The sequence below is a fragment of the Labrus mixtus genome, chromosome 16 (genome assembly GCF_963584025.1).
Source record: "Labrus mixtus chromosome 16, fLabMix1.1, whole genome shotgun sequence".
Taxonomy (NCBI): domain Eukaryota; kingdom Metazoa; phylum Chordata; class Actinopteri; order Labriformes; family Labridae; genus Labrus; species Labrus mixtus.
This window is the reverse complement of record NC_083627.1, coordinates 8,814,221-8,842,113: the sequence shown is the minus strand read 5'-3', so window position 1 is coordinate 8,842,113 and position 27,893 is coordinate 8,814,221. Positions and strand designations below refer to the sequence as shown.

Here is a 27,893-nt window from a genome sequence, read left to right as displayed (position 1 = left end):
TATGTTATTATAGTGCCAAGGGGTGATTATAGAAATCATGGTTCAATGATGTTAATCAGATATAATCTGTTTATGCAGGAACAGTGTACTTACTTTGTTTTTCTGGCACTTTAGTATTGTAAAATGTGCTTTCTGACAACTGGACTTTCAAATGAGACAATGTGCCACAATCATACTTATAATTCAGTGCAGTGTTGTGGTATGAGCTCTGTTTATTTTTGGTCCACAGCAACAGAAGAACCTGGAGGGCTACGTGGGTTTTGCAAATCTTCCCAACCAAGTTTACAGAAAATCTGTGAAGCGAGGTTTTGAGTTCACCCTCATGGTTGTGGGTGAGTAATTCTCATTTTGGCACGTTTCTCTTCATCCTTGCTTCTCCCCAGTCTGTAGCACAATCAGGCTTTTGTCTGAGGATAACTGTTCTCATTCTGTTTGCTTATTCAAGTGCACAGCTCTGAAAAGATGCTGATACGTCTACATACAGTAAATCTGAGTCTATGTTAAAGTTACTATTGTACGCCGGTGTGGGGTTTCACAGACACATCATTCCTGGAAGTGCTAGCAGCTGCACATTTAAGATGGTTTAAGTTGAGGAGGATAAAGTTGCACATAAAACACAACTCTGGGAAGCCATATTTCAAACAAATGTTAGCCCTGTAGCAGAATGGACAGACCACTGCTGCATGTGTTTGTTTGGCTCTTGGACTGCGCGGTGGGAGGAGGTTTCCTGTCATTCCATTCATGCAGCCAAATCCTGTGCAGCTGATTTCAAGAGCGGTGCAGCTACAGGACCCTTCCTTTCCCCACTCCACGATGTCCAGAGCTACCTGGAAGCAGGAAGCAGCTCTGAATGCTTGCATGATGTAACATCCTGTAGCCCTGGGTTCATGGCTTTTACAGCACTACCCAAGCTGCTTGTGGGGTCAAAGAGCCTGTTTCCATGGGAATCAGAACAGCCCCCCCCCCCCCCCCCCCCCCCATGGCTGGGTTCACGTAGTAAAGCCCTGGAGTTTCCCCCTGCCGTGCACTCTCAGCAAAGAGGCTGTTAAGCTGCAATCTAGTGTGCAGCATGTAATTAGGATAGCGGGGGTTTGGCAAAGTCAAGTGTTTGTTGTCTGGAGGAGCTGAAGTGTCAGACAGACAGTGGGCACTTTTCCTTAATTTTGAAAGGGTTGATGGTAGTGTTGGAGAAAACGGAATTTATAGCATCCAGTGGTATTTCTACATGCATATTTTAGAAAGTGAGAGGCAGCTGTGAAGTGAAAAAAGTTATTATACAAACAAACGGACTTGTACTTTTTCACTCCACTCTACATTACAGCATATTTCAAATGAGGTAGAAACACAGTCGCTCACACCCATAGGAAAATATGAAGTCACCATGAATGACTACATTTTTGTTTATGACATAAATCCCTGCAACACACCCAGTGCCCACACACTATCGAGCACCTTAGTGTTTATGTCGGTATTTTTGCTTATTTTGATTTGGTATCTACAGCCTAAAAATGGAAAATCATAATGAATAAAAAGGTATTGTATTTGTACAAAAGCCCCTCTTCATATTATTTCATAAAAAAATTAAAATAGGCAGAATTCACATTAAAAATACATTTCACATTAAAAATACACAAAATCTGTGAATCCAAATATCTACAGAAACTTAATAGAAGTTATTGAAACTCAACTATAATGTTGTTTAGATTCTCATGAGAAGACTGTGAAGAACTTTTTGATTTTCATCTGCAAAAGAAACACGGTGCTTGTTTTAATAGTTTCATCACAGTGTCATCACAAGCTTCTTATCCCTTGAGTCAGTAAAACATTAGATATCATCTTTGTATAGTGTTATTTTAATGTTCTGTCAGATTAAAACAGGATTATTTTAAGAACAATCCCACGCCGTTAGAGCTCCATCACATTTTCAACAATCATTAAACCACAGAAAACACAACATAATTACCATCGATTACCAAGCAGTGTGACGACGCAAAACACAGTAGCTTGAGCTTTTTTTGCAAACAATCATCTCCTGCTGCCAATGGGAGGAGCACTGGCTTAAATTAAACACCTTTTTAAGAGAATCTTTTTAATGATCATTTTTTAAGTGTATTTGGGTTTAGGTTGACATTAGGGCTAATGTGGGTGTGGTGGGGGCTGACATACTTAGCAGTTAGTATGGACCAGAGCCATTAGTTGGTCAGAGTCAATATTTGGCAGTGATTTACACATTGGCAGAGACTGACCTTGATGTTGTCCAGCACAGCCGGAGCTCTTTGTGTTTGCTGCTGGATGACAGAGAGCTCAATGAGCTGTGTTTTATGTTGGAAAGAATGTCCTCGCACAAACAACAAGGCTTTTAGGAGAAGGCAACGAAATCTGACACAGGCAGGAGTAGAATTGACGGCTTTGCCAACAGATATATGTGTACCACTTTTGTCATGTTCCAGACTTGTTAAACTTTTACTGTCTCCTGCCCCCTTTGGAAGGGAAAGTCCCATTCATAAACAGACAGAGCCGTGCAGAGAAAATGACTGCTTTTCAAAGGAGAACACTGAATTTCCCTTTCACAAAAACATGGCGCACTTTTCATTTCACCTGCACATTATTCTTCTAATGTCTTGGAATGGCTGTCAAATGAATTAACCCGACTCTGGCTCCCTCTCCTAGTCCAAACTTTTCCTGCTTCCCCTCTACCAGCCTCTTGAATGCAGAGGGAAGTGCCTTTGAATAAACCCCCATGGTTTACACAGCTGCTGGAAATTTCCTTTAAAGGAAGTGTGTTTGCTGCGGAGCGAGTCGAGTAGTGAGCTAACGGGCCTCTGTTAGGCGGGCCAGCTCAGTGAGAGTGATGCCAGCCTTGAATTACATTCCGTTTTTATATATACTAATTCAATTAGTGGGTTTCAAGGACTTTAATGAAACTTTAAGAATAGGAAGGCTTCTTCATCCATTCAGCCTGAAGTATATTTTCTCAGCAGTCCAGAAAGGCCTCGGCAGAACGCTGGGCCTATCATCATTCATTGTTGAATAAACTAAAAACTTTCAATATGATGGCTGTTTAAATATTCCCTCACTGTGTCCATGTGCTATTTGTAGAAAATGTGCTTGGGATTAACAGCGGGGGAAATTTAAAGCAGTCTTGTCTCAAAGCTACCTACCGGTAACTGGAAAACCCAGCTGTAATGGAAAGGGGAAGAAGGTGGTGGGGGGGAGCAGTTTGATGCATGCCTTGTTTCCTCACCTTCAGTTTCCCGCCCCTGGAAACTCAGCCATAGTCTTGAATGCTATGAGGTCAGCTACACCGCTCATTAACCAGAGCAGACTCTGGCACAGCTCCCTCTGATGCTGTCCAGCAGTGTGATCGTCCCCCTTCTTACACTGCTGATAGCAATAATGGGAAGAGCCATACAGCTTGATAGAACTTCAGTGAAGATGAAGCACTCTTTCTTTCTTTTTTTTTTTTTACTTTTGAGTTTGTATTGTGGAAATGTCCCCTTGATATTGTATTGATATAAACCCAGTAAAGGTCATGAATCCTTTCTCTGGGTGGGTCAACACAGAACAAAGTCTCCTGCTGTGTGGGATATTTGTAAAAGGAAACTCTGGAAAATGTCAAAACCTAATTGTTTAAAAAAGCTCATGATATTGTTCAAATTTCTTGTATGAAAGGGGCTTTTTGTTTTGCTTTGTCCGGTTGCGAGACGAGTGTTTACTACACCTGCTCAGGCTCTTTCGTTGTTGCAGAAGTTTGAGACCTGCATTGGTCGTTAACAACACTAGATGTACGTTTAGGGGATTTTTGCAGAACTGTTAGGTCTCAACGGTTTAGGCTGACTTTTTTTTGGATCAATCTTGGTTGTCAAAGGTAAACCTCTACATCTAATTTTGGTGTCTCCAAGTCATTGGACAGTAGTGAATGTTTTCCTCTCATTACGGTGAATATAAAATAAAAGCTAAAACTGTGACTTGTGTAGTCACACACACAGAGACATCTAAGAATTTAAAAGCAAGTACAAGCAGTTTACAGATTGCGATTCCACAATAGTGCCGTCATAACCAAGTTCCACCACCATTACACTTTATACTTACATATTGCATCAGCAATGGTGTAATATTGCTGTCCAGTGTGTGAATTCAGTGTGTGTTGCAGAAGCTGCAGGGGGAGAGGCTCCCCATGTGAGCACACAGTGGGAGCTTCACAAACACACACTCTCACAGGAGTGTACACACACACACACACAGTACCGTTCCGCCCTGAAGGCCCTGACGTTACATATCCCCACAATCTCCTAATGTCTCTCCTCTGTTAGGCCTCTGTTACTATCTCTGATGGCTTCAACTGTTAATCTCTAAGTAGAAATAGTTTGGGAAATTTTTGTAAAAAAAATGTTTAAAGTGTATGACATTCAGACAAAACGTTAACAAAGCCAAGTAAAGCAAAATCATGAATTGCACGCACACACAAGTAGAAAAATATTTCCCTCTAAGAAATGTGATTATTTCACAGTAATGCAAAATATAATAAGAGGGGGATAAACCACTGGACAAAGTACAGAAAACAAAAGCCGACATATATAACTTGTGCAACATCAATGAGAATTCTGGCTGCTTTTTAGGGGTTGGGGGCATTTTGCGGATCATTTGATATCAAAAAACGTGGTTAGCACCTTGTGTCGATAAAAGGTCAAACTTGTTATGTTGGGTAAGTCTGACTCACACAGCAGTACTGGTATAAATATTTCAGAACCAGTTTAAATCTCAACACTTAGTTTTGTGGCGTATTCACAGCCCCCTCCCATCCAAACCAGCGGCCACAGCTCTGCACAACTATGATCAGCATCTTCGCTCAGGCTGCTACCACCACCACAATCATCATCATACCAACGAGTTTAAGGATTTCTCTTGTAACCAGAGATCCTCATCTTCCTTCTCCTCACACCAGGCCTATATTTTGACCTGAATCTCACTACATCGCCTGCTGTTCTGGTTTGCTCGTATCTTCCTTAGTTGATTCAAAATGCCATTTTATCAATTTTATGTCACCCACAGTTTGAACGAAACCCGCAGCCTCTCCCTGTTTACTCCTAAGCTCTTCGAGCTGAACACTTTTCCAGTCCTTTCAGCCTTGGAGAAATGTCTGCAGAGGTCTTGCATGTTTCATCACAGAGCAGCCACAATCACTGAAACATTGCTGTCGAGATGCGAGATAAATGTGGTTCTACCCTCTTAGGAAAATATTTATGACTCCAAGCGTGTGTGGCGTGAAGGATCCTTTTGTGTGATGTTTTCTTCATCGCGCCCCCCTCCTCCTCCTCCCAGCTCATGCAGCTTTGGGTGTCTGAGTTATTGGCAGCAGTGGCCCATATTGGTGCTAACCGTTAGTAAAGGTCAGGAGTGGCCCTTTGGCTGCAGTGCCAGCCTGCCGTATGACCGCCTCTCCACTCACACTGAAGCTTTTGTTCAGCAGTTTCTTGTTGCCTTCCTCTCAGCCCAGTCTTAGCAGGCGCACTCTGCTCCTGGTTTTGGATTACAGCAGTAACTCCCTCCAGGTTCTTGCAGAATTTTTTGTGATTATTGCAGCACCAAAAACTGCTCCGTGTCATAATGCCCTTTCAAAGCATCTCCCAGACTTTTGTTGTTTTTGTTGAACAAACGGACCATAACACTAAGTATTTATTCAACACTCCTGTAAGGAACTTTCAATTTTGTGTCGATCTTGGTACCTCATGTGGACAAAGAGTCTTACCCTTGATTTCAAATGTGCAACTCGATGTCAAACTTTTACGTGTAAAACTTTTTTTAAAAAAAGGGTGTTTACAGACATTTAAATTAACTGCTTAGAAATACTCTTGTCCATAATGGTCCTATTTGGGGGTTTTTCAGAAACCTTTATTGCCCCTAGGGGAATTTGCCTTGCACCGAGAGAATAAAAAACACAACATACAGGACAGGACTGAATAAAAATCATGAAACTCTCACAGGACATAAAGAGACATCATTATTAATTTTAGTGTATTTCATTACCAGCTATAAAGTCCTTACAGGAGCTTTAACAGTGAAAGAAAAATCTAAAAAAAAAAGCCTAATGATTATGTTTGAGAGGCCTTAACAGTTCCAGATTTTGTTTTGTTTGATAAGTGACAGTAGTAGCTATCTTTTAAAAGTCAAAGTCAGTCAAGTCGTGTCATGCTTCAACTTCTTTGATTTTTTAATCTGCAATAAAATATTGAGTTATTAATTTGAAATAACAGTGTAGAGAGCAGCTTCATCGAGTTGAGTAATCGGCATACGTTCGCTACAAGTCACTGACAGGCTCTTATTGTTATTCTAATTCTCTTGTTTGTGTCTGACAACATTACAGGAACAATCCTTATAAAGACAGACCTTTTGTTTAGGAGAAAGATGATTTTTTTTTTGTGAGAAAGGATTACGTTGCTGCTGATGAAATATACCAGAAATATCATACTCAGGAATTCTTCCTTTCTTTCCCTGTTAGTCATAAAGGTCCTGGTATAAAAATCACAGAATCCCCTTTTTTATGTCAAAAAATAGACTTTCTTGTGAGACTAAATTCACTCTCTTACTCTTCATAAACTCATTTTTATAGGGTGATTTAAAGTGACAGTTGACTGATTGCCTCTCGTGCCTCAGGTTTCTTTCAGTACAATGGAGTCTTTGCTTTTGATTTTCTGTTTCCATTCCTCTGTTGGAGTGTACATTCATGATGACTGTTGTGGTTGAAAATCTTCCTTCCCCTCTCCTCCCTTCCCATGATTCCCTGATTAGATTCTTGAAATGCAGACAGGAAAAGAATTTGGGAGGACAAAACTTCCTCCCTCCCTGTCTGTCTCCTCCGGTCTCGTGTTAATGCTGCCCTGCTTTTAAAAAAGAAAAGAGGGTTAAAGGGAGCCGTTTCCTGTCCTGAAGAACGGTTTCGAATGTAAAGAATGTCAAGCAGTGAAAGACTGCGTTTTGGAATGGGGTCGATAAACATCTGGAGATTGTGTCATGTTGCGCTTCAGTCTGGCATGAAAAAGGGGATTAGAAAACAAGTATAGCGTGAAATGCATCTCTCGAGTTCACTCCTACCCACCCACTCACTTTGACTCTTTCTTTGTCTTTCAGGGGAATCCGGGCTCGGGAAGTCGACGTTGATAAACTCACTCTTTCTGACAGACCTCTACTCCCCTGAATATCCGGGGCCTTCACACAGAATTAAGAAAACCGTGCAGGTAAATCTCTTTATCCTTTATGGTCAACACATTTCCTGTCAGTTCATTGGGGATCCGCCCTCTCCGTGAGCAGCCTCCAATTCTGCATATCACCCATAATACCACACTGGTGCTGCTGTTGATTGAAACATGATAGGTTACCTTCACCCTGATGACACTGGCCAGTCAAAGTGTCAGAGCCCGAGGCTGCTATAACACAGGTGTGCCCAGGCTTTTGTTTTCCAGTGTCTCTAAGCTTCACTAAATAGTTTCTGTGTGAGATCTTGTTTTGTGAGGCTGCTCCTCGTCACTGTGTTTGTGTTAGACGGTGAAACTGGTTCATCTGCTTTCATAAAGAGATAGTTTGTTTGCCAAGGGCAGACATGTGCTATAATCTCAAATTAAGTAATGTTGTTAGATTGCTGTTTGATCCAAAGATGTAACACATAACATGAATTTAATGTTGTTAAATGACTGCATATTTGGGAAATTAAATTACACCATTACTCAAGTTCTGTTTCTATATTTGGTTCTGTAAGTAAGACTCATTTTATAGTCTCATTAAGTGTTTTACACAAAGTGTAGCTCAAAACATTCAGTGCTGTGATTCTGTTTGCCATATCATGTTTGGCAAACAAACCTGAGACTGGATGATTTCATCTGAGAGGAATTCCTGGAGGAGCTAATCCTTTGACAGTCACATAGCGACGCAATCGCTCAAGACTCAAGAGAACTTGGATGTAGATATTCTCAAAATAAGGTTCATAGATTAAAACTTCTGTCACTAACAGAGGAATACGGAAAAATAATGTGGTCAAACGTGAAATTGTGAAATGGTTCCATAACTTGAAAACATCCGTCATTCATTTTCATACTTGTCATCAACTGAGACAGACAGTCACTTTACAGACTCTGTCCTTTTTTGTCTTAATACACGAACATGGACAAGGTGTAAAGAGAAACTGAAAGCTCTGACTGAAAAAGAACAGTTAATGGGGAAATAAGCATTATGGCACTGTGCTACAGTCTGATTCTATAATGTGAAAGAGAAATGATTGAGGTGAATGATAAGTGGGAGTTTCTTTGTAGCTCGTCTTCGATTTATCAGACAGTATCGTGCTGAAAAGGAACACTGGTATTAGTATGTTACTACAGTTGAAGAAGTTAATTTGTGCTCAATGGAAAGCCTGTCTGTGTCATCCGTTGAGTCTAGCTGAGATGGCCAGTGGCTGTGCTTTAGTGGATACAAACATCTCTGTAAACACAACGTATTTACTCCCATGTGCCGGAGTACAAACAGTCTGTCTCTGTGCAAGTCTGTGTTTATACATGTGTGGATTTCATATTAAAGCCCTCAAGATGTTCATTACAACCTTAGAATACACACACATTCAGAGGATAAATGGAAACATCAGATCATTGCAATGCAGAGGACAACATTCAGCATGTGCTTGGTATTAACATGTAGGATGATGTCATATATTTAACTCTTATAACCGTGTAACTGATGGAGCTGTGTGTCAGACAGTCGATGTAAGCCGTGGACTTCTTGATTCTTAAGCAAAAAAAGAATACAAATCACTTCAAACTGCACAACACCTTTTTGCAACAAAAGGTGAGGGAAAAAATCTATTTATGTAAAAATGAGATTTTTATCTTATGAGATTAAAATAGATTCATAACTTCCAAAAATCAATATAGCTAATATTCACGCCCTGCTAAGTGCTAAAGCTAGCTCTTTAACTCAGTAGAATGCCAAATGGAGCAGCAAGAAATCTAGCCAGTCTCACAGATGACTGGAATAGATCCTGAAGTAATAATTCAAAAATAGACGTTTGAATCATCAATCCAGAATCGTTTTGAATCGAAAATAGATTCTGAATCGAATCTTGACCCCGAGAATCGAAATCGAATCATGACACACCCAAAGATTCCCAGCCCTATATGCTACGTGACATGAAGTGACCGTGAGATCGGTGAGCAACTCAACCTAGATTAACATTTTTTACACTGTGGCCAAAAACATCAGCGTTTTCCCGGGAAAAAATTCCAGCATTAGTTAATCCATACATTTAGGCATGAAATCAGATCTGCAAGATTAAAGGGAATACTTTCACCTCATTAAGGGATTAATGGTCCATTGCACTCTTTACAGGCAAAAAAACGAATGAAAATTTTACCTTTCAGAACACGAGAGTTTCTGGTCACCTGCTGCAGTAATCAGATTGTGTTTGTGATTTTACAGACAAACTAAATATCAAGGGAGAGTGTTGGCTTTGAACAGAGCGATGTAGCTGCTGTTTCTGGTTAAAAGAAAACCTTCCTCTGACAGTATTAGACTCAACTCTTTTTTCTTAAACATGCATAGTTAGCCCCAAGTTCAGTTGCCTTAATATAACAGATTAGATAGCAGCAGTTTGCTGACTGCCACTGTATTTCCTGTGTGTCAATGATAGTAGAGCTCATATTGTCATCTGTGTGTGTGTGTGTGTTTGTTTGTACTGCACAAACTCCCAACAAACGGACAACTTCCTGCGATCACAAAGAGATAAAACAAGGCATGCGCCCAGTGTACAGTCCACTGCCCCTCCCCATTCCAGCTAAACAAGCTTCCTCTTATATGACGACAGCATGACTCTGAGCACTGCACGTTACACACCTCTGAATCAGTTCTCATCACTTCACCATCTACTGGTTAACAATTCTTTTAAAACCATTGATACTTCAAGAGTTTTGACCAACCATTTCAAACTACTCTTGATTTATGTGAGCCAAACACGGGCTTCTCTTTCAAATAAGCCCAAACTGAAAATATATAATTTTCACCCCTTAAAGTTTGTCACAATTTAGTATCAAGTCTGTTACACCTCTAACCACACCTAGCATCAAAGGCAATGTGCTATAAGCGTGCTAATTGTAAGACACATTAATCAAGGTCTGGTATAGCTGGATCCACTGAACAACAGGTTAACTTTCTTCACTGCCTCACTACAATGGTAGGCATCAGAGGTTATATGCAATTATTTTAACCTCCTTTTTCTTTTGTTTATGTCAGAAAAGTGGGATTAATTAGATATGTTTCAATCTGGTGGCTCCTTTGGCGATATGTTGTGATTGCTTCTGGTTTTTGTAGTCATTGATCTTGAGTTCATAGCAACTGTTAACATGCCAGACCAGAAGTAATACAGCGCTCATGATTATATCTTCATACTGTCATCAGTGGACCTTTGGCTCAATCAACACTGTGTTTAATAATTCAGCAAAATATGGTGACTCAACTGATATTTATTTGACAGGAACTCTTCCAAATTATAACTTTTAAATACAATATGAAACGATCTAAAAAATCAAGCTTTGATCACAACATCCTGTTCTCATTTACAAAAGTCGTTCAAACCCTCATAGACAGAAACAGGAAGCAGCAATGACTAAGGGTTTCTCCCCATGAAAACTTTGTCTTGTTTTGGGACAAGGGTTCCAGTATAAATTGTAGATTTTTGACTTGTTTGGGGAGTCTGAAGTGTAAAAAAAGCCAAGTGGTTGTTTTTGTCTTAATAAGGGACTATTTGCATCAATTTTCTTTCACTTACCTGGAGTTAGATCATGGAAGCAGTCCGTAATCTTACAAGCAAGTTCTGGGTCTAACCCAGGGTCTACCTCGAGTTAAATCACAGAAGCAGTCCTACCAGCAAGTTCTGGGTCAGACCACCTCAACTCGCTCTTTTTGCAGTAGTTGCGGCTCTACTGCAAGCTCCCTCCGGATATCTGAGCTCCTTACCCTATCTGTAAGGCTGAGCCCATAGATGAGGGTTGCAACATATTGACTTGTGAATAGAGACCTTCTCCTACAGGTAAAAGTAGTATTGTATACTGAATATATTCTGTTTCAAGGAACACTTTAAAATGGTATCAGATAGCATGATTTAATGGCTGCAAATACATCCATGAAAGTTAAAAAAAAATGTTGTTTTTTCTGGTTTGTTCTTTACTGATGGTTAATAAAAACAGCTATTCTTTCATTGTCTGAAAGTATTGTCTTTGGTATTTCTGCTGACTCAGTACTTAAGGTTTATTTTTTATTAACCATGAATCTGTTTACAGTATCAAATGTTAACACTTCATGAGCTCCATGAATAACTGTCATGTGAAACAAAGCAACATGGAGACAACAAAGCTGCAGATGTGACTGTGTTCAGAATGAAGTTTCTACCAGGAGTGGTTCTGGATGTGTGAGGCATGTGGTTTCTGCCCCGAGTCCTCGATCTTTGATGTCGTTTGCAGTGACGATGCAAACGATCCGGGTTTGGCAGTTTCCTCAAATAGAGCACACAGCTGCATAGTTTTACTCGAGCTTCCTTTTGAAGAGTGAAAGGTGATACTGTTGGTGTTGAGGAGCTCCAGCAGGCTTCTCTCCGCTGTCCTCCACCCTCTGTAGAGGGGAATTAAAAGTTTGGCTGGTCTACAGTAGATCAGCTGCATGGTGAGGATCTTCCCTTCACCTGTTCTCTGTGATCTTCTGCTTTGCTCTTAATCTCCTCTAATCCCTAGCAACACAGTGAGCGGCTCTGTCTGCCATCGCCCCGCTGCTGCTTCCAATTTGCTTACCTGCCTATTACACCTCCTCAGCTCTTATTAAGAGTTTAAATGAGATTAAGACTCTGTGTGTGTGTGTGAGCTTCTGTTTGCTGAAAGTTTGAGGATTTCTCAAGTTTTCATGACCCAATCGGATAACCTGAGAGCTGAATTGTTTGCTCAAAATGAAATGTGCAATATGTGTGAGGGGTGTGTATTGCTTGACGCTTATCCTTACAAGACATTAAATATGGAAAACGGAGAGCTCTTATTTCTCTCTCCACCAACCACAAACTAATTACGTTTCAAATAATTGTGGCTGCTCTCTTTTCCCAAGCCATTCCAAGGAATGTGATGAAATCCAGATGAATACTGTGTGTCATAAAAAAAACAATTCATTATTTGAAAGAAAGATGTGTAAGATGATCATGAAGGAAGGATCAAGAGGGTGTGAACTGTTACAGAGCTGATAGGCCAGGGGGGCAGATGTCCCTGTAGTTGTTGTTACTTAAGGCTCAGTGAGACTGGAGAGCATACAGGGACAGGGACTTGGTAAATAGCCAGCAAACTGCTGTATGCACTGAGCTCAGTCTTGTCCTGCCGATGCACAGACATGCCTCGCTCAGGCACTCCTGCTTCACTTGAACTTATACGTGTCTGACAGCATTATAGGAAAGATCCCAACAGAGAGAAAAACATTTTGAGAAAGAGAAGATCATTTTCTTTAACCAGAAGAGGCAGTTGCACCTCTCTTTTTCTTTGAAGTCACCAGTCTACATTCACAAAAAGGGTCATTTTACTGCTCAAAAGGAAGGTATTAGTTTACCCCTGCCTAAGTCAGTAGTGTTTCTGCAAAAGTAGCAATTGTGCTTTTTTGTGTCTAAACAAATATTGTTTTGGAAGTAAACTTACTAATTAGACACCAAAATAACACAAACAAAATGAACGATCTAGACAGCAGTAGATTAATACCTCCTTCATTCTGCACGATACAATGATCCCTCTGATCCAATCAAACACTTTTACATGACTGTCCCTGAGCGGCATGGTAAAGCCCAACAGTGTTGTTCCTTTTCCCATGAGCTCACTGTCTGTCTGTGGTTAATAGGCATGTCTGAGGCCTGACTCATCCTGTTAGGCAGTAGCAGAGAAGACACAGCAGGATTCTTCAGTGTTGTCCACTCAGCAATCATACATTTCAAACTGAATGTTCGTCCTATAGCAGATCTTCCACAGTTTCAGACACACTGACCACCTCATTCCAATGACTTCCACTTCCATAACATATATAATAACGTATAGGTAAAAAAAGCTTTGACATTACTCCAGCCGATAAATTCAGCTGGTGGCTGCAAACTTGAGACAGGCTGCATTGTCTGAATGTTTTCCCCCAAACGGTTTCCTTGCAAAGTATCTAACAACATAACAGAATGTTTCCTTAAAGGCTTGGAGATCTTTGTTCATGAAAGATCATTCTTTTTAACAATAACAGGTGTTACTTCACTTTTTCAAAGCCACTAAACACGATTGACAAAAAACAATACGTTTATCTTTCACAATACAATACTTTCTGGTCTACAGTTGCCATGACCGATTAGTTTTTGTTTAATATGTGAATATGTTGATGTTTTAAATTATTGGTTTCGATCCAACACAGGTGAAATAATAGTTTTTGTTCATGGACTCTTGCTGCTTTGACGATGGGGGTATGCAGTGACTGTTTCAGCATCGTACTACTTAACAAAAAGGTCTATCTCTGTAGAGATAATTTCTGTAAGAATAACAATTTGATCCTGTTAGTGGCAGAAATAAACACTTCAAGTGGACGTACTTTGATCTGCAGCATTTATTTCCAGTGATTATGTCTGAGCCATGCTGCAAGCTGAAGCAATCTAGCGGAACATTGCAAAACTTTTAGTCCCCATTGTTCATTTAGAAGCCATAAATAGGTCCCAGGTTTAAAAATTCTGGAATTCTGAAGAAAAAAAAAAACCCTGCAGATTTCTGACATTTTCTTCTTCTAATTAGTCAGCTTTGTCATCCAGCAACTTTGCAGGAGCTTTCTTTTCTTTATTTTAAACACTGGGTTGTAAATTTTATATATATATATATATATATATATATATATTTAAATATTAGACAACTTTTAGAAGTTAAACTTGCATTCTTTGTATGACAGTTATTGGTGAGTGTCTGTCTGGTCAGCTGAGCCTCCCAGTATCAGCTGGGGTGGTCAGAGGTCAGTTTAAAGACCGCCAGACTGAGATACACAGATGCCAGTGAGCGGTGGGTGGGGGGGTCACAGGGCTAAGGGTCGACTATAAAAGCTTTACAGGGGAATCCTGTTATGCAACAGTCTGGTTGAGATATTTTAAAGGACAACAGTCAGGACTAGCACAAATGGAGAGCATTGCTCACACTTGATTGGACTAATGAAATGTTATATATTCAAATGCATTTTAAAGTGTGGAAAAGGGTTGTAAGAATACCAATACCAGTACTACTACTAGAAAAAACAGTAATCATATCTGTTAAGATATCATGGCAGAAAGAAATACTAGGCACCAAATATTGGGTAATTTCTGTTTTTTATTTTCCAACAATGCAAGTAAACTCCTTCACATGGTCTAAATTGCACAATTACATTAGTAACATTTCAATACCTCAACATTTGAGGTTTTAGATAATTTAGATAATCAAAAGCTGTTTTGGTTCTCTCAGCTTTTGGTTATAATTATGACTTAACATGTGTTAGCATTTTAATAAGCTTTGGTACTTTGGTATCGATCATTATAATAACAGAAATGTAAACATATGGGATCAAAGTGTCATAAAAGAATTTGGACTCTTGACAATCTAAGACTATAATTAAGCTTGTGGTTGTCTTCTTATTGCTGTGTCTTGACAACTTCTCATCACTCACTCACAGTCTGATTTGAGACTAGCAGGCGAGGTCTGGTTCAGATCTGCTGATTAAATCAAAGTTCATCTGCCGATCACGAGTTCTGCCTTGACCTCACAGTGATCAAAGCCCTCCTGGCCTTTCTTCTGTGTTCAGTAGCAGCTTTGTTCACCATGTTCTTCTATCCTTTCCACAGCATAGATCTGAGATTACACGCTTGGTGGTTGCAAAAATAGTTTGTGCTTACTGCAGTTTATTTGTCATCAGATCTTTTCCAGTTCTGGCCTGTAGTTTGTGTATTTGTATAATTGAGTAATGAAGAAGGCAGCTGAGGTCAACGGCCATGCTCCGATATGGAAACAGGTTTTGATATTTAAATGAATATGGTATTTAATTTAAATTGGATGGATTCCTCTTGACTCCCTTAAGAGTATGGGTACTGAGTAATTTATATTTCACACTTGCTAATTACAACTTCCCTTAATTAGAAAAAAAATGGCCCCAAATTGGTGGCAAAGCTTTCTACAAATGTACAACGTTCAGTTTCGGTTGTCTGTCAGTTGCTGATGATGAGATTATAATTTAAGTGCCTACCAAAAGGGTTTTGTCTTGTTACTGGTAGAACCTAAACTTCCCTGCAGATAACTTTTCAAATTGAAACCGTAATTATATGTAAACTTGTTTTGACCATTAGAGGACATTTATTGATGCTGCATTTGCACTTGGACAGTACCTCAATCAAGCGTCAAGCATGGAGGTTATTGAGTTATAAGAAAAATTTGAATGAAGTCATTTTATTGTAAACATTTAACCAAAGCCAAGGATTATACCCAATCAACAAATCGTTTACATATCTGTGAATTCTAGGGATTCTAAGATCTGTGTTGGTATCAAACTCTAAAGTCCCATTTTGGTAGGACCCTAGTAATTAACAGTATAGATCATCTTACACTTGCATACAATGCATCATTGAATGTTTCAGAATCTTCGACTGATTTTAGACAACTTTGTTATTGCAGGTTGAACAGTCAAAGGTTCTGGTAAAGGAAGGAGGAGTCCACCTGCTGCTCACCATCGTCGACACCCCCGGCTTCGGTGATGCCGTTGACAATAGTAACTGGTGAGCTAAGCCGTCTGAACGTACATCTTATATTTCCAAATGACAAACATAATGGTATCACTGCATCTAACATTACCGTGAATCATTTTTTTATCCTCAGCTGGCAGCCAGTTATCGACCACATTGACAGCAAGTTTGAGGACTACCTCAACGCAGAGTCACGCGTCAACAGGCGACTAATGCCGGACAGCAGAGTTCAATGCTGTCTGTACTTCATTGCCCCGTCTGGACATGGGTATGTACTACTGGAATCTTACATTTTTTTTGAATTTTAATAGTTTTAGCCCAATAATAGATTGCTGAAGATGAATGTTGTTTTTTGCTAAATGTTTTTGAACACACGCAGAAGTTATACAGTAAGATTTAACATGAGGGTCCTGACATTAATCCCTTTAGAGCACACGTCCAGAATTTCAATGTCATGTTATTCCATGATTAGAAGATTAATAGTTTAATGATGTGGTTAAACTCAAATAAGAATGTGGGTCAATAAGCACAGAAAAACAACAACAAAACTTTCGACTGTCAGTTGGCAAAATCTGATGAATCAGACTCGACTATGTAAATACTTAGTCGGGGACAGGCCTAGAAAAGATCTGCTTTGTTAGACCAAGCAACACAGATGTACAACATCAACACACAAGGACAGGCGAGCAGAAAGACTTCATTTTGGATATTGTTTTCAGTTTGAAACTAGAACAAACCACTGAATGGAACAACTTTTAAAACAGGAATTGAGAATCAAAAATGGCCCCAGATGTTTGGCAGTGTCTTTTACATACTCAGCCAACTTTTTTAGGTATTTGGATTTTGCGATGGAATTTAAGAGCCAGCTCTTCCTCAGCTGGAGACAGTTATTTCAATTTCTGATTATAAAGACAGGCCTTAAAGTCAGTGCAGCTAGTGTTTCTCTTTTTCAGTTGAGGTGTTTGCTTAAAGCAGAGTACTGGGTTATTTCTGATTGTCATACATAATCTTTTGTCTTTTAACCAAGATTGTGCCGCTGTCCTCTATTTTTTTTATCCTGCTGTGAACTACTACTTTGGCCATTAACTTGAGTTCACATTACCCTCATTTATGTCATTAGTACCACCACTCAGACTGCTGTTTCACGGCTCGATATTTATGCCCTGGAGACATTTTCTTCATCAATCTGAATGTCACAGAGGTGTAATGGGGGAAAAAAGTGACCCCTCTCTTTACCGTCTTTTTATTTATTTATTTAATTTTATTGTTCATTTGTTTTTTTTATTTTTAATAAACAAAATAAGTGGCGCTCAATTAAATGTAATTGCACCAGTGCTAAAAGCTCATTTGCATCTGTTGTCCCTTGGCAGGTAGACAAATGATACGTAGCAGGAAGTGCATTATCTGAAGCACCATTAGTGTGGACATCACATGTATAAAAAAAGGTAGTAACAGAGGCGAGGTGGGATCAGCTGAGCCAGCAAGGGAGCGCAGCGCTGTGTTTGTATATGTAGAGTTCCACTGTACTGCTTAACACCCTGGGACAAGAATATTACACCATTGCAGAATCAATATAAATGTACCAAGACGTTATGGACGGCAAAGCTCAGTTATGGTGCTTTTGCAGAAATGCAGTCTGAAAAGGGTCGGTGATGCAGTCTTATCACCAGTTAAAGTTATTTAGAATGCTGTTTTTTTGTGTGCTGTAAAAGATAACGTTTTGGCTCAAGCAATAGGTTCAAGTTCAGACAACTACATCTTGCTGTATAGATATGTTGTGGAGCCGATCCCAGCTGCAGTTGAGTGAAAGAGGGGGGATACACCTTGGACAGGTCGCCAGTCAGTCACAGGGCTGACCTATACAGACAAGCAAACATTCACACATGTGGCCCCATATGACATTTAACAAAGTGAGTGTATCTTTGGACTGTGGGAGAAAGCTAGAGTAACCTGAGGGAACCCATTCATGCACAGGAATATCATGCAAACTTCTTAAAGAAAGGAATTTAAATCAGGAACCCTCTTGCTGTGAGGCGACGGCACTAAACACTGCACCACTGTGCACTGAGCAATGACTTAGAGGTTGAGAAAAAGGGCCAGTCTTTGGGAAACCCCAATTTCAACTTAAAGAACCTGTCATTAAGGTTTCAGGTCAGAGACTTAGTTTGAGACTGTTCTGGACTCTTTGTTGTCTCTTGGGAACACTTTGGAATAACTTCACAGCAGAGCTGGAGGTTCCAGCTGTTGAGTTTCAGTGTGAGTCTGATGCAGCATCATCCTCTGGCCAGCAGTGAGTAGTCCACACCTGGCCCGTCCTTCCTGTGGCTTCATACCGGCTACCAAACAAGAATAACATGGGTGTAATCCATCCTGAGTGCACTGACCTGGAGACACCATTCCTCCCATCTGTGTCTTGGCTCTTGCTGCTGCCAAACACACACACACACACACACACACAGTTGGCTGGGCTGTTCTCTCACACGAGGCCACACTGCGCTGCCTCCAACAAAAGGTGGTTTCTGCTGTGGAGTCTGTTGGCCCACAATGACCCAGTGTGGGTTGCTGACTGCAGCCTTACTGGCTCTCTTGGCAAACCAAAAAGTACCATATGGATCCATTCACTTTAACACCTGTCCTGGAGCTTTACAAGTGGTGTGTTTTAAGTGTGTCCGGGTCACACTTAAACTTAAAACCAGAACTGACCAAGTGAGAGTTTCACAGCAAAGAATCAGATTTTCTTATGAGGAAAAATTGGCCTCAACAGTACAAACATTTGTTACATGAGGATTCAAAATCAGAATAATAAATCTGTGTGTGTTTGTGGGGGAACTTGTTCTGTTTGTAAAAAACATTTTACAAACAACTGAATAACAAAACCATAGAAATGTAAATAAAGAGCTTAATGAAATGTAAGTAAGTAGCAAGAAGGTACATTACTATCATGTTAAGCAGAAACACACTAAACATTTGAATGATATTTGAGGTGATGATGTATAATCTTGTCAACAGGCAAGGCAGGCCACTGTGTGGGGCCCCAGACCAATAGGGGGCCCCTGAGGGCTCACACGCTTAAACAAAGCTGTGGTCAAAAATGTGGAAAAGACAGTAGGAAACCTTCCTAAAGAGACCCAATCTGACAGCACAGTTGTTGCCCTGCTCAGCATTATTGCTTTGAAAACCTAAGTTTGTCAATATAAATCAACAAAGAAAAATTAAGAGGAATAATCTGTCTAGGACTCAAAAGAATATAGGCCTACAGGATAAAATAGTAAGAGGATTAAGCATCGAAACACTGGCAGCAATGAAAGTGATGAATTCCGGTTGGAGGGCCCCAACAGACTCTAGAATCACATCTGGATCCAGATGTTCAATCAGAGGCCAGCAGAGCCATTAAATTTGACTGTCATCAACCTACAGATGCTCACTGACACTCTGACATCTCCTCTGTCTCATTCCTCCTCCAGGTTAAAACCGTTGGATATTGAGTTTATGAAGAGGTTACATGAGAAAGTAAACATCATCCCCCTCATCGCCAAGGCCGACACAATGACTCCTGAGGAGTGCCAACAATTCAAAAAGCAGGTGTGTGTCACTTCTTACCGAGTGTTTGTGCTTCTGTTTGGTGAGCATGTTTTCAGACTTGTACTGTTATAGCTTTGTTTGAGTTTTGGTTTGTTGTCTGGGCCTCACATTTCTAGAAGCTTTATAAGGTTTTACTTTGTTTTCTCTCTGTATTTATTTGGCCTCTTGTAACGTTTGTGTATCTTAAAATAATTCTGTATGAGAAGTTTGTAATCAAACAGTTTTTTATGAACTAAATTATTCAAGCTTTTTTAAAAACGTTTTTATTCCTTCTTTCCTCCTGGAAACTTTGTCTATTTACACAAAGCTTCAAATACTAGCGTCATGATGAGTCCCTGAGCTTTTTGTTGTTGTGGTTGTTTTTGGTGGAGTGCTTCTCATTTGCAATATCACCTCTCATCTCACTGTTTCCTCTCTGCTGTGTTCAGATCATGAAGGAAATCCAGGAGCACAAAATTAAAATCTACGAATTTCCCGAGACAGACGATGAGGAGGAGATGAAGATGATCAGAAAAATCAAGGTTTGATCTTCAAATGACTCTTAAATAAAGACGTCTTCTTTTAGGTTTTTAGACGCAAGGTACGCTGTGGCTCTCGATTTATTTCTCTCTCATTTTGTGCCTCTGTGTGTGTTCAGCCTGCAGTGTATTTTTAGCCTTTGTGAGTGAGCTATGTAACAGTTGTGTCCCCTCCCTCCTCTCTGAAGGATCGTTTACCCTTAGCCGTGGTCGGCAGTAACACCATCATCGAGGTCAACGGAAAGCGAGTGCGCGGCAGGCAGTACCCCTGGGGTGTGGCTGAAGGTGAGACTTTGAGGGTCAACAGGTCCAAGACTTTAAATTCATCAATTAAGTGAAGACTCTCTACCACACACAGACGCACACACACACACACACACACACACACACACACACACACACACACACACACACACACACACACACACACACACACACACACACACAAATGCAATCACACCAATATTTCCAACTCTTTATTGGATTATTGAGCAGGCATCATGTGTAGATAGTTGGCAAAGCAGTAACACGATCCATGTGGACTTATTTTGCGCTACCAATATTCATCACACACACACACACACACACACTGTCAGTCTGTGTTAGCGAGTATACAGAGCACACTTGATGGTAGGCTGCAGAGGGTTTCATGAACAAGTGAAGTGTTGAACGTCCTGCAGGGTTATAGCTTTATTTTGTACTTTTTTAATTCAAACTGACCTACAATATAAAATTATTGGTGACACATTTTAAATTTAGAACATTTTAAATATCATAATTATATAATTAATATTAAAGACAAACTGTATTGGGTGAGTTTGTTGGTTGTTGTTCCTCCCATTGGGCCTGTGGGGCGTAACTTCCCTCATGCTCATGCTACTAACATGTTGGCATTTTGATGATTCGCTTCAATATAAAGTACTAAAGCTCAGGAGAGGGGTGGAGGTATTCCCCAGCACTAACTTTCTGTAAAGACTCAATGCCTGCTGAGGCGCTACTGAACTACAGAGATCAGAACGCCTCCAACACCAAAAAATGTTTCATTTACTCACAGACTTTGAATTTATCTGCAGGATCTCTTCCCCAATCCTCTCCTACTTCATCTGTAATTTAATCAAATTGGGATCATCATTTTCAAATCAACATCAAGTTATTTTAAGAACTCTTCAAACTAATCCCATCAGGAAAATGTTCATTGAAGTAATAAATCTAATGAGAATTGGAGTGATTTTCTGGTGGACTTCTTTGTAATCTTTGTAACCAATGGCGTCGCCCCCTGCTGGCTGCCGCTCATAATACAGAAGGCAGATTTAAGACACTTCCAATCAGCTTAACTTTTCAGCTCCAGATGCTGCGTTCACTTCTAATAAACCGTCTTTGTTCAGTTCATGTCAGGATGCTGCAAGGATGTTGACATAAACTGTGTTTGATCACAAGTAGATTATAGGATTCCTTTAATACGTGTCTTTTTAATCTCTTTAACTCCTAATTGATGAATACAATTAGTGATAATCGACAGCTCCTACAGTCCTGGGTCATTATTTTTTTGAAGAGTCAAACTACAAACACCGAGAGTATGAAGAAAAAGAGTGACTTTCTCAAGCCAACAGTTGGAAACTAGATACTATTCTCCTCAGCACAGGATATGAGAGTCCTGTCTGACCTGCACAGGAAGTTGCTGTCACGTTGCGGTGACGCTTATGAAAAAACACGGCGACAGTGTGAGTGTGACTGAGCTCAGAGGTATGTTACTGTAGCTAATGGATTGAAGGTGAACAGTGATATAGATACAGTGAAACAACAGAGCACAGTGCAGCCTAGTGGGTGACATGTAGGAGTGCTACTACTCCATTAAACTGGTTTGGCCTCTGTGTTTACGTCCACGGGGAGCGAGTTTTGGAATACCACAAATGTTTTTGGCTCCATGTCAGCGCAGATATGTGGAGGGCAAGGTCCCTGAGAAGCTATGCGAGTCACTCCACCACAGCCGCCCAGAGAAACCTCAAAGGACTGTGGTGAGCTGTGTAGGAGGGGCACGTACAGCAGCTCACAACACCACCTGCAGGTGGCTCCTGGTACTGCTGCTGACAAAACAATTACAAAAAAAATTTCACCCCCCCCAAAAATAAATCTCTCTATATATATATATATATATATATATATAAGGTCATCTTGATTCATTTGACCTTATGTTGTTGTATTTTTAAGGATTTTTCTGACATGTCTGATCACCTTTCTGTGCCCTTTTCTTGGTTTTAGAGCTCAATAATCTCCAAGTACTAAAGGGATCTACATCTGCATTGACAAATCACTGCTGTTCACTATATTACAATAACTGATTTGCATAAACTAAGGCACAGTATCTGCATCATGTGTTTGTAATGGTTTTCTTCAGGTTTCAAGAGTTCCCTAATCCCCCTTGAAAACACTGATTTTATCTCTATAATAAAGATGGCTTCAAAAATATAACCGCTGCTATAGATTATAGTTTTTAATAATATGCAGATCTGGTGGGATTCTGCAGCCCTCTGAAATCTCTGTATTTATAATCATTATTGATTTGATTTGTATATCGTGTCATGCACAATATGCCCAGCCCGAAAACAGGCTTAATACAAAGAGTACAGAAACCAAAAGTAGACACTGAACATTAGTAATGCTGACAAAACAAACCATTCTGTCGATTCTTCCAGGCTCTAGAGACAAAAGTAGTCCTCTTATAACCGCTCCATCCGGTCATCATCAGTGCTCCAAAACGTTTCAGTGCATTTTATTTATCAACGTTATTCTTTAATCATCACTACAACGAAAATGAGACTCACATCGTTCACACAGCTCTTGTTCCTCCAGGATGTTTTAAAATACGCCGATTCCAAGAGCCTCAACTGAGCAACCAAAGACCTCTGACTTCCTGTTTAGTTTCCTTTAACATCAGCTTCAGTCACATAATTTGATTTGATTAAATATACGACCGTATCTTTTGCTTTTAAAAAGGAGGAACCGTTTGTCTTCCTCTCCAGCAAGTGATTAATTTCTAATCATGTTCTCACTGCATGGTTAATATATTTCTATAAGTGTTTTGTCTGTAAACTTCTGTTTTCCTTTCTTTGTGTTGTCATTTGTGTCAATGAGTTATATAATCATGATATTTAGTCTTAACTGCTGTGTTTTTGCTCCTCTTACAGTGGAAAACGGAGAGCACTGTGATTTTACAATCCTTCGGAACATGCTCATCAGGTGAGAAAAATGATACTGATACATGATAATGATACACACACACACACACACACACACACACACACACACACACACACACACACACACACACACACACACACACACACAAAGAGTAACTCTTTGAGTTTAGCTTTAAAAGTGGAGACAGTATTGACGGACCTCAGCTCAACAGGTAGTTTGTTCCAGAGAGAGGGACCACAGTAACTAAAGGCCCCCTCTCTTTGATCTAATTATTGGTACAACTAGACCTTCACTTAAAGACCTGAGGGCCCTGGTAGGATTGAGAACACCTGAGCCTGTGAGTGGCAACAACGAGCACTTATGGTGGCACACTTACCTTCAGGTGAATTAACGTGCATGATAACATGAAGAAATCTCCTCGACTGAATCCAAGACTTAAGTGATTATATATTAAAATATGGAACAGGTTTGAAACAAAGTCTGTCTTCCCCTTGAACAGCGATAAGTAAAGGCTAAATTAAATAAAGAAAAGGGGGGGAGGGGGTCTCTGAAGAGTAAGTGAAGTAAAACGTTTAGACCCACAAAGGCTGAATGTCAATAATTATGAGAGTAAAGTTATAACTGACATGTTGTCGTTTTTTCAGGACCCACATGCAGGACCTTAAGGATGTAACAAACAACGTGCATTATGAAAATTACCGAAGTAGGAAGCTTGCAGCGGTAACTTACAACGGCGTGGACAACAACAAGAACAAGGGACAGCTAACCAAGTGAGTTACAGTGAACGCTTGTACTCTTCATTTAGCTGAAATCAACTCTTGATTGTGTGACGGATAACGATGCTGCTGATTGGGCTGCTTGACGAATCAGTGCAGCTCACTCACTGTGTAAACGTGGAGGAAACTGCAGGTCAGCGCTCATGTTGGCTGACACACAGATTATCAGTTGGAAATCTGTCACTTAAGTAGTGCAAACCTTTAAACCCCATCCCAAACAAACCAGCACTAACTGGACACCAGTATCGGTTGTGTCTAATCTGTACTAACCAGTACACCGTCTTACAGCTAATCCACCGGCTGCAGCTGCCAGTAACCACCAGCACACTCTCACAAGCTAATGCATGGTTCAAGGCAGCATGCTAAGTGTCTGTGCGTTTGTTTGTTTTTAGAACCGAGACGACTGACGGAATGTAAGTGTGACTTCACTTCGTTTAAACCTCTCCGAAGGATGCATTTCACTCCCTTTCACTTACCCTGCCTCGTAGGATTTGTATGCAAATTTAACAGCTTTGCATTAATAAAGAACCTCCTGGCTCTTCCTGCTGTGCTTTTTCATTTCACACAAGCTGTTGTGCACCTTGTGTTAAAATACTACACAACCATTGGTGGAGCAACCATCTTCGTATGCCAATGTAACCATGCTCTTAATGTAGACACACTGTTGTTTATCAAGTTACTGTCTTGTTTATGATGGTTTACCTTTTGAGCATGCTTACATTTGATCATTTAAACTGAACTAAGTGAGTCTGATGGGGACTTGATGTCAATGACTTTGGTTGCTATCCCACTTTTTAAAGGTCATATAAGCATTGCAGGAAGATGTGTTTTTTTAAGTTGAGCATCTTGATCCCAAGAAGTCATTGTTAATGCTTCATACTGCCTCTTCTCCTGACAAACTCCTGTCACCTCCTCCCTCGACCCTTCGCTGGAATCCGTCTGTTACAGATGGCTTCCAGTGAAGGACAGCCAGCTTTGTCTTTACTCCCTCCCTGATCCTTTTCTTCTTCTACTATTGGACTCTGTGGAGTTAAACCTTTCAAAGTGAGACGGGGGTCACGTATGTGTGGCCGTCATCATACCTGCCCCTGTCTGTGTGAATGTCTGTATGAACACCTCTGTGTCTCCAGGAGTCCTCTGGCTCAGATGGAGGAGGAGCGACGGGAGCATGTGTCCAAGATGAATAAGATGGAGCAGGAAATGGAACAAGTCTTTGAGATGAAGGTGAAAGAGAAGCTCCAGAAGCTCAGAGACTCAGAGGCTGAGGTAAACACACGTTGGTCTTTTTTTTTTTTTTTTTAACGTTTTTTTGGGGGTTTGAAAATGCTTGGTTAGCCTCTGACTGTCCTTCTGTGTCTCTGCAGCTCCAGAGGCGTCATGAGCAAATGAAAAAGAACCTGGAGGCCCAGCACAGAGAGCTGGAGGAGAAACGTCGCCACCACGAGGAGGAGAAGGCCAGCTGGGAGGCGCAGCAGAGGATCCTCGATCAGCAAAAGTTAGACGCCTCCAGGTAAACACACCATCATCGATGATCATGAATAATGTTTAAAGAGTTGAACAGAAGACTCTGGGGGCTTTATTTGACTCAAGTGTAATTCTGATGTTTATAAAATGTGGTATGAAATATAATTCAGGCTCTAAATGACTAATAGTAAGACAACTTCTGGAATAACTGTTCTAACTAACTGTTAGTCAGAGGAGTGTGCTGGCCTTGAACAGTGGATACTCTGAGCATCTGTTTTTTTACAACTGTTATTTTATTTCTCACCTCTTCGGGGCCAAATCAGTCGGTGGGACCAAAAATGAATTCATGTTTTTCTGTTCTGACACGAAACATGCAAATCCTTACCTTGCTCTTTCTGTTATTCCAGGACTTTGGAAAAGAACAAAAAGAAGAAGATCTTTTAACAACTTGTGAGGACCTTCTTGATGTTCCAGTGTATAAATTGCCAACCTGCCACACACGACTGTTAGTACATCTTGTCAGTAAAATACATTTGCTGTTTGACCACATAACTGTGTAACAATCAAGAGAAAAGCCAGGGGGCAGTATCGTCTGGACTCTGAATTAGAACAATCACTCCCTGCTCATATTAAATAAAGAACGTCTATTTTTCTGATTCAGTGCTAATTGTATTCTTAAAGTGTGTAAACCCAGAAATCACGGCGAGGACAAACTGGAGGTCAGAGTTCAGTCATTCTTTTCCTCATTTCATCTTCTTCTTTGGGAATGATGTTGCTGCACTGCTCAGTGCTGCATCCTTTTAAAATGCCAAAAAACAAAGAGGTCAGCCTTTCACTTCCTGCACTCCTGCAGAGAAAGCGTCAGGCTGCAGCTCACCTCAGGCACTGTTTTTATATATATATATGTGTGTATCTTTCAGTTCATTTATTCAGGTTTCATCTTTAATTTCCTCCCATGATGTTACACTCCACCACCTCCTGTCATGTAAATTGTATACCATTGAACTGCAGTGTTTAACTTCAATTGTGTGTATACCGTTTTCTTACATTTTGTTCATTTCTTTCTTTTTGTATCGGCCCTGGCATTGAAATTGTGTTCATCTTGTTTCCAATATCACCGCTGGCTTTATTCCAGCCCTGCTCTTGGAAACCAAACATTTATTCCTGACTTCACTCACACTGGGTGTAACGATGCAAAGACACTGCACTCCAAGCAGTTGCTCTTGAATTAATTTGAACTCCTCCCCTTCCGGTTTTCTTTGAAAATGTGTCGGAGAGAATCGGCTCTTTCCCGGGGCGGGATGTGGGAAGCTCGTGCTGGATGCTGGTGGATGAGAAAGCTGGAGCTGAGAAGCTTCAGTCAGACAGCGGTCAGCTTGATATCTGTACCGAGCTGGCTTTCTTTACGTCACATCGAGCACTGATGGTTTACTGCATCTGTTTTGTAATGTTTTGTTTTTATTGTACAAAGTCACATAATAAAATTGTGATGGGGAAAAAAAAAACACTTCATGATCTTGACTAAATGTTTGAAGAATCTAAACCTCTGCTTGATTTTATTACGCTGCTGTAACTACCTTCAATCGTCTGCTTTCAGGTGTTGGGACCTGGCCTTCAGAGTATAATAGAAGTCTGATGCGGGTGTTTAGTGATCAGTCTGGTGTCGCAGCTAAGTGCAGGTCAGGTTCCACCACACCAAACAGGGCAGTACATGTTTAGAGATCTCTCTCATGTTTTGTACCAATTTTCAAAACTAGAGTAGGTGTCAGAGTTACACATTGCTTCTTTAATGTGAGAGGTTGGTAAAATATCCTGAAACGTCTCAAAAAGCATAAAATACAGTAAATACAAAAACTGTGTTGCTGTATGTAACTCTTTTAACTTCTTTAGATGATCGTGTCTCTATGCAATTTCAGCAGAATTCAACTTAATTATTTCAAAAATTCTACAGTAAAATCTGCTGAAAATTCTCGGACATCCGGAACAAGAATCCATTGAAAGTTTCTTGTCACCTCTCACAGATTTTTAGCATTAATAGAAACATTTAGCAGAGGCAAGAGGCATTCGCTGTATAAAAATTTCTAAACGACTACTATACTGATTCAGACCGATGATAAACACTGGAGCTTCGGTGTTCACGAATTTGCAACCTGTGTGCACATTGACTCTAGAGAGTAGGAAGCAGGGGAGGAAGCTAGGTGTCAGAGTTACATATTGCTCCTTTCATGTGAGAGGTTGGTAAAATATCCTGAAATGCCTCAAAAAACATAAAATACAGTAAATACAAAAACTGTGTTGCTGTATGTAACTCTTCAAACTTCTTTAGATGATCGTGTCTCTATGCAATTTCAGCAGAATTCAACTTAATTATTTCAAAAATTCTACAGTAAAATCTGCTGAAAATTCTCAGGGGTACAGCCACGGACATGAGGAACAAGAATCAATTGAAAGTTTCTTTTCACCTCCTAACAGATTTTTTTTTTAAATTAATAAAACTTTCTAAAATATGAAATAATTTCGTATTGGAATGAGAGAGCACATGAGAAATGAAACCTTACACCAAAGGTGTTTCCAGATACT

The 27,893-nt window shown here is 40.2% G+C and overlaps 2 protein-coding genes across 3 annotated transcripts in view; one reads left to right on the top strand and one right to left on the bottom strand.

The window, feature by feature from the left end:
• The window catches only part of ngly1 (N-glycanase 1), a 281,389-nt gene that overhangs the window by 88,488 nt on the left and 165,008 nt on the right, over window positions 1-27,893 (bottom strand). The gene's annotated exons all lie outside the window — the stretch shown is intronic.
• Window positions 202-26,820, top strand: LOC132991696 (septin-7). Of its 2 annotated transcripts, XM_061060549.1 has the most exons (13): window positions 202-332; window positions 7,129-7,235; window positions 15,708-15,808; window positions 15,909-16,043; window positions 19,240-19,357; window positions 19,786-19,878; window positions 20,064-20,160; window positions 23,061-23,112; window positions 23,718-23,843; window positions 24,242-24,262; window positions 24,980-25,115; window positions 25,214-25,359; window positions 25,721-26,820. In XM_061060549.1, the coding sequence occupies exons 1-13, from the start codon at window positions 323-325 to the stop codon at window positions 25,755-25,757; spliced, it is 1,179 nt and encodes a 392-aa protein (XP_060916532.1). In that variant the 5' UTR covers window positions 202-322; the 3' UTR covers window positions 25,758-26,820. The 2 variants fall into 2 exon arrangements, with proteins under 2 accessions (XP_060916532.1, XP_060916533.1); XM_061060550.1 differs by lacking the exon at window positions 24,242-24,262.